At 46.9% G+C, this 6,778-nt stretch overlaps 1 protein-coding gene across 1 annotated transcript; it reads left to right on the plus strand.

Moving 5' to 3' along the window:
• Positions 1–252: 252 nt before the first annotated feature.
• On the plus strand, positions 253–6,726 carry NR2C2AP (nuclear receptor 2C2 associated protein). The gene is made up of 6 exons (XM_083483479.1): positions 253–469; positions 2,764–2,906; positions 3,547–3,637; positions 5,179–5,284; positions 5,684–5,751; positions 5,845–6,726. The coding sequence occupies exons 2-6, from the start codon at positions 2,866–2,868 to the stop codon at positions 5,959–5,961; spliced, it is 423 nt and encodes a 140-aa protein (XP_083339605.1). The 5' UTR covers positions 253–469; positions 2,764–2,865; the 3' UTR covers positions 5,962–6,726.
• Positions 6,727–6,778: the final 52 nt, after the last annotated feature.

The raw sequence follows: 6,778 nt of genomic DNA on the forward strand, positions 1-6,778 counted from the left end.
CTTGTGAACACCAGCAGGCGCCTCGCAGGATCGGTCTGTAGAACCCCAGCACCCTCCGTAAGAGGGAACCCCCAGAATCAAGACCTCCAATTTTTATTTTTATTTATGGGGAAAAAAACCAATCCGCTTCGCCGCCTTCCTTTAGAGCCGCGCTCTTCTACCGCCACCTAGTGGCCAAGGTGAGATTAGGTCAAACGTGGATATTTCTTTATTTTCCCGTTTTTCACTGCGCTTGCAAACTGGTCCCTTTAAGACTTGCCCCGGGCGCAGGAAGCAGGAAGCACGTGGAGCCGGAGAGGAATTTCCTCCTGTTTTCTTCCAGTGGCTTTTCAATCCCAGTTGCGCTTCTTCTGCCTCTCCGACAGAGACGAAGAACATAGCTATGCCGCAGAGATTATATTTGCAAGAAGCGGCGCGGGGGGCTTCTTAGATCCCGGCATCGACAGCTTCTCTCCCACATCTTTCGCAGGTTGGTACAGGGGAGGAAGGTTGCCAATGTCTGCTTTACCCCCTGCTCCTCCGCCTTGCCTTTTCTGCCTTTTTCTCCGCTGCAAACCGGGCAGCGCCCGGAGGATCTGGCAGATTCCTGCAAATTAAGCGGCTGTTAAATAGGCCACAGGAACAGATCCAGGGCGTGTGTTTGTTTTTGTGCTTTTTTCCTGGTACGTTGGCAACCCCTTTCAGCGGTTCTCAAGCTGTGGGCCCCCAGATGTTGTTGGACTACAACTCCCATCCTCCCTGAGCTCTGCCCTTGCTAGCTAGGCGTGATGGGAGTTGTAGTCCAACAACATCTGGGGACCCAGGTTGAGAAAGGCTGCTAGATTGAGGAGAGGTGGCAAAAACGAGCTGTCTCTACTCTTGGCCCCCTGGGTTCGCTTTCCTGGGAGTAAACCCCATTAATCACAGGTTTGCGTGTGCGGATCTAGTTTTGAAGCGACGTTTGCGAAGAGAAGTTTACGGGGGGCGGACACAGTTTCAGAAGTTGTGTGGCTTTGTTTCTCAATTTGATCCTATTTTTATATGTATCGCGGTATTTTACTCATTGTGACTTGCAGTTATTTCTATTGATCATAGTTGAGTAATTATTTATTGCAATTGTTCAGAGTGAATTTCTATTTAATTATCATTTGCTGATGTTTTGAGGGTAAATTTTATTGAGTACTATTACAATCTAATCAATTCTTGGACAACTATGAGTTGTATTTTAAAGTTACGCTTCATTATGACTTTTGTACTGGATCGGATTATTATAAGGCATGTGTTCTTTGTGGTATACAGTATTTTGTTGCTGTAAACTGCAATATAGAATAATAATAATAATAAATAATAGATTTTTATTTATACCCCGCCCTTCCCGGTTCAGAAAGGGGGTGTACAAAATAAAAGTGAAATGAAATACGGGAACCGGCCTTATTGCTGATCCAACTAGTTCAGTATTGTCTGTATGGAGAGCAGATGCTAAACCAGGGTTTCCCCAAACCGGGGTCTCCAGCTGTTTTGGAACTACAACTCCCATCATCCCTAGCTAGCAGGACCAGTCGTCAGGGATGATGAGAATTGTAGTGCCAAAAAAACCCCATCCTGAGACCCAAGTTTGGGAAACGCTGGTCTGGACAGTGCTGGTGCTAAGGAGCTGGGAAAGAGGCACAGATTGCAAAGGGGGACATGTTGTTGGCATCTGTCTCTCTCAAGAGACAATGGAGTGTGCCTATGCGGGTGAAGCCAAACCACTGTGTGAGCAACACCCAAGTGACCTCCTTCGGGTGCAGGCCTGGGCTGTGTTTCTGGAGGTCCAGATGTGGTCCAAAGGAAATCAGAGCAAGGCGTTTGGCACCAGCTGGGCTGCAGGAGTTGCTGGAAGGAGGCGGACAAGGCGCCACCCAACCGCCTTAGGGTCCCCACTCTGAATTTGTCTTGGGTTTACTCCTGAGCCTTTTCTCTCCCAAAGATGTCCCACAAGGCAGTGGAGGTTTAGGGCCAGAGTCTTCCTTCTCCCCGATGGGCTCCCTTCCCAGGTGGACGAGCCCCGTCTGCCCCTCACTTCTCCCTGCAAGGGCTTCTTGACCGTTGGACCCCCTCCGCTCACCTGGTTTAGCCAGCCAGTGGGGACAAGGAAAAAGAAAATACAAGTTTTTGTTTTTATTTAACATGATTTATATGCTGCTCTAGGGACGCAGGTGGCGCTGTGGGCTAAACCACAGAGCCTAGGACTTGCCGATTAGGAGGTCGGCGGTTCGAATCCCCGTGCCGGGGTGAGCTCCTGTTGCTCGGTCCCTGCTCCTGCCCACCTAGCAGTTCGAAAGCACGTCATAGTGCAAGTAGATAAATAGGTACTGCTCCGGCGGGAAGGTAAATGGAGTTTCCGTGCACTGCTCTGGTTCGCCAGAAGCGGCTTAGTCATGCTGGCCACATGACCCGGAAGCTGTACGCTGGCTCCCTCGGTCTATAAAGCAAGATGAGGGCCGCAACCACAGAGTCGTCCGCAACTGGACCTAAAGGTCAGGGGTCCCTTTACCTTTATATGCTGCTCTCAAGTGGGACGTTCTCTTCCAAATAAAAGCATCATCTGGTGCGAGTGCAGCCCCCTCTCTCTCCCATGCCTCTTCTTCGATCAGGGATTGCAAATACCTGCAGGGGCTCCAGCAGCCACCATTATCACTGACCATTGGACACACTGGTCTCTGGGAGTCGGAGGTTGGCAGTCTCATTCCCAAAATGATTAATTTAATTCCATCCTGTTCCATCTTGGTCCTCCTTTAACAGGTAGCTGTGGTTGGAAGAACATAGGTACACACCTGTTGGATTTCTGCCTGCATCTTGGTCTGTACATTCCTACACTTGGGTTGCCAACTGGCTGGTGTCACGATGGCAGCGACATCCTTGATTTGCTCCGGGACGGTGAGCAGGTGAGAGATTTTTTTTGCTGTCCTCTGAAGATGCAAATTAAAGAACTGAATGTAGGTAGGAATGATCATTGTAGCAGAAGTAATTGTCAGTAATAGCAACATGATAGTGATAGTAATTTCTATAGTTCGGCTTCAGATCGCTCAGTTAGTAAAGCATGGGATTCTTAATCGTGGGGTCACGGGTTCAAGGTCCAGAGTTCAAGTCCCAATGTGCTTGTCAGGGACCTGCAAGGCCTGGGTTCAAATCTCTCACCCTCTACTCAGCCATAAAGTTCACTGGGTGGCCTTGTGAGCCAGTCACAGTCAGCTTGACCTACCTCACAGGGTTATTGTAAAGATAGAATAATGCGAGGGGAACCTCGTGTGCCCCTTGAACTCTGGGAAGGAAAGCTTGGGTGCTAATAAACTTTTAAAATGTCTTGTTTATCTTTTCATCCCATTTTCCTTCCAGATGTGCTTGAGGTGGCTTATGGGATAGATGTTTTATTATAAAAGTCATAAACATGCGTAGTTTTCTCTTTCCTCCCCCCGCTTCTCCCTCCTCCTAAGCGGGTTGGGCTTGATGACCTTGTGGGGTCCCTCCCACCTCCTAATGGCTTCTGAGAAAGCCCGACTGCAGTGCTTTTGTGCATTTTTGCAGGGTCAGCTCCGTGCTCAACCGAGATGTGAAGCAGTTTGGGAAGAAGTTTATGTTTGATGGGAATGAGGAGACTTGCTGGAACTCAGATCAGGTGAGATGCAAGAGAAAAACTGCAGTGCTGGCAAAATAATCCATTTTTTTTTAATTGATTGGAGATCAATTTTATTGCACTTCCAGCAGTGACAATAATAATAACACGGAGCTGGAGTGCTTGCAAGACTTTCCCTCCATTGATATCTTGGTCTTCCTCAACAACGCTACTGCAGACAGGCTGATCTTCATATTGTCCCTGTTATTATTTTTTGAGTCAGGGGATTTTTTACTGAAGTTTCCAAAATACAATAAAAGAAACAAACTAATCTACAAGAAATAACGAGTAGAAAGAAGCTAAAGAAAGAAGAAACAGAAAAAAAAGAAACTGCAAGCCCCTCTCTACTCACTGTTTCTTAACTTTCATCCCTTACCTTCCTCTGTAGAAAGCAATTCTTTTAAAAGGTTTTTAATTGTTTTTCACTGGTAATTTCATTTTTCTTTTTCCGCGTGGTTTTTCTTTTTTGGTTAAATAATCAAGCTGTATATAATTTTTAGGAAATAAAAGACATAAATAATTCCGTCTCGTCCCAGCTCAGACTCACTCATCCATCAAGCCCAGTACTAAAGGAAGGAGATAGTCCTCATGGTTCAAATAAAAGGGTTGGCTTTAGTCAGGTATATAGGAACTCATCTTATCCCAGCTCAGACTAAGATCACCCGTCAAGCCCAGTGCTGTTCTTGAGGGTCCTGGGCAGAGGGAAGCCATTCACAGAATCATAGAGCCACAGAGTTGGAAGGGACCCCGAGGGTCATCTAGTCCAACCCCCTGCGATGCAGGAATCTTTTGCCCAACATGGGGTTCCAACACACGACTCTGAGATTATCTCATGACGCAAAGCAGGGGCTGAGCCTGGCGATTTCACTTGCAAGCTGAACTCCAGCTTCATTAACATGTGATCTTGGAATTCTGGATGCCTTCCCCCAAACTGATACTGAAGTTTAGTGCTAGTTTTGCGCTGTGAACCCCCCTCCAAACCAAGGAATTGACACAACAAATTGGGGTCACAAGTTAATGCCAAAAAAATCCAACCTTGTCTGATTGACTCCAAACAGGGGCCAAAGTTTGGTGCTCGTTTGGTGCCCCTCCCAATGGAATAATTGACACTCAAACTGGGCACCATAGGGCAATTACTCAGTTGGGGGGGGGCATGAAACGAGGGGTTCGTGGCACTAAACAAGCACTAAACTTTGGCTTCCGTTTGGGAGGGTCCAGAGCAGGCATAGGCAAACTCCAGCCCTCCAGATGTTTAGGACTACAATTCCCATCCTCCCTAGCTAACAGGATCAGTGGTCAGGGATGATGGGAATTGTAGTCCCAAACATCTGGAGGGCCGAAGTTTGCCTATGCCTGGTCCAGAGTTTTAGGGTCACATGTTGCTGAAGCTCTGAACTCCTCGTTTCCCCAGGGAAGGGCTCCTTGTAGTATTTTTTGCATTGGCTGGGGGTGGGGGTGGAAATAAAATATTGCAGTTTTGGGTTGAAATTCCTCTCCTTGAGCTAAAAGGTTTGTCCCTAATTGACGGCTGCTGTTGGTCTTAGGGCGCCACCCAGTGGTTGACGCTGGAATTTCCACAGGCTGTCCGGGTGTCCCAGGTCCGGATCCAATTCCAGGGGGGATTTGCAAGCCGGAAGTGTGTTGTGCAAGGTAAGGACAGTAGCAGAGGCAGCGGTTGCAAGACTCCTTCATGGCTTGCGAGTAAAACAGAATGGCTGTGTTGCGAAATGGTGCATGTCTAAAAAGTGTCACCAACATGGAAAGTTTGGAAAGCTCTGTTGTGGACAGTATGAGGTTGGGGGAGATAGTAAACTTTTATTTTTTCACATAGTGTGCATGCAAGGTTTTTGTATCGGCGTCAGGCAAGTAGGTCCTTCTTCCATTCATTTATCAGTTTTCGTTGGCCGAGGGACATGGCAAGAAAGTGGTATCTGCAATACACAAAAAACGACTCCAGAACCCCACCACCCGCCTTGCCTCAATCAAAGAACCCTGTTTTACCCCCGTTAAATATTGCCCTTTCCACATCTCCTTTCAAATTTCTCCTAGGCTGCCAGAACGGAGGCGATCTTTCCCCGGTGGCGGAATTCTACCCCGAGGATACCAATTCTCTGCAAATATCCTTTTTTCCCTTCCCTCCCAGTTCACTGGGCTGTGGGGGTGGGGGTGGAGTCCAGAACTTAGTTTTCCTTAACTGTTCTTCCCTCTACCATTTCTCCCTCGAGGAAACTCCTCTCGACAAACTCAAGATCACCTTTGAAAACAGCACGGATTTCTTCGGACGGGTGATTGTCTACCAGCTGGATGTCCGTGGGGTGAAACTTTGACCCTGGAAGTCCTCATGTGACTGTTTTTTTTTTATTTTGTGCCTTTTTCACAACAGCCAAAACCTCACAAATCCGATTCTGCAGTTGTTCTGTGTTGATTCTGAAATGGAAGTGTCTCTTTGCCCCGGTTTGCAACTCGAGGACATCCCATAATTTTACTTACGGCGGGAATACAAGTTGTAGCAATAAAAAAATTGAATTTTATTTTGACTGAGATGATAAATATTACTAAAGAAACAATTGTTTGTTATCCGAATTAATGCTTTTGATGATACCAATGTAGACATAGTGCCCAAAGAACTGGTCTTACATACGATCTTGGCAGCTCAAATAGGAATTCCAACTCAGTGGGAAACACCCCACAATCTTACACCTGGAGGCTTAGTGCCACTCACTCTGGAAAATGGAGGAAATTTGAGATTTCATTGAGGACTAGAACCTCCAGGTGCTTTTTATGCAGTCTGGCATCGGTTTGTCACATGGCCATCTGCACTGCAGCGGGTTGGACTAGATGACCCCTGGGACCCCTTCCAACTCTACAAGCCTGTGATTCTATGTACAACGGGACAATCGTTTTCAAGACGACTCTTGTCACAAGTCTGGCAAATCTGGAACTAGACTTTCACTTGAACCTTTGTCATTCTAACCCATGTGCTACTGTGCTCATTCTGTCTGTCAGATACTTTTCTTTTTCACCTTTCCATTGCCGTTCATTGTTCTGTTTCATATGCATCACAAAATGAAATAAAAATCTCTTTGCAACAAGAGGAGCCTGGATAGCTCAGTCGGTTGGTGCGTGGCACTGATAATTGCCAAG

Source organism: Podarcis liolepis (genome assembly GCF_965112155.1).
Source record: "Podarcis liolepis genome assembly, chromosome: 18".
Classification (NCBI taxonomy): Eukaryota; Metazoa; Chordata; class Lepidosauria; order Squamata; family Lacertidae; genus Podarcis; species Podarcis liolepis.

Coding starts and splice junctions, on each gene's coding strand:
- NR2C2AP (XM_083483479.1), top strand. CDS start 2,866: ATGGCAGCGACATCCTTGATTTGCTCCGGGACGGTGAGCAG. Junction 5,285..5,683: donor CCGGAAGTGTGTTGTGCAAG/GTAAGGACAGTA, acceptor AATTTCTCCTAG/GCTGCCAGAACGGAGGCGAT. Junction 5,752..5,844: donor AGGATACCAATTCTCTGCAA/ATATCCTTTTTT, acceptor TCTTCCCTCTAC/CATTTCTCCCTCGAGGAAAC.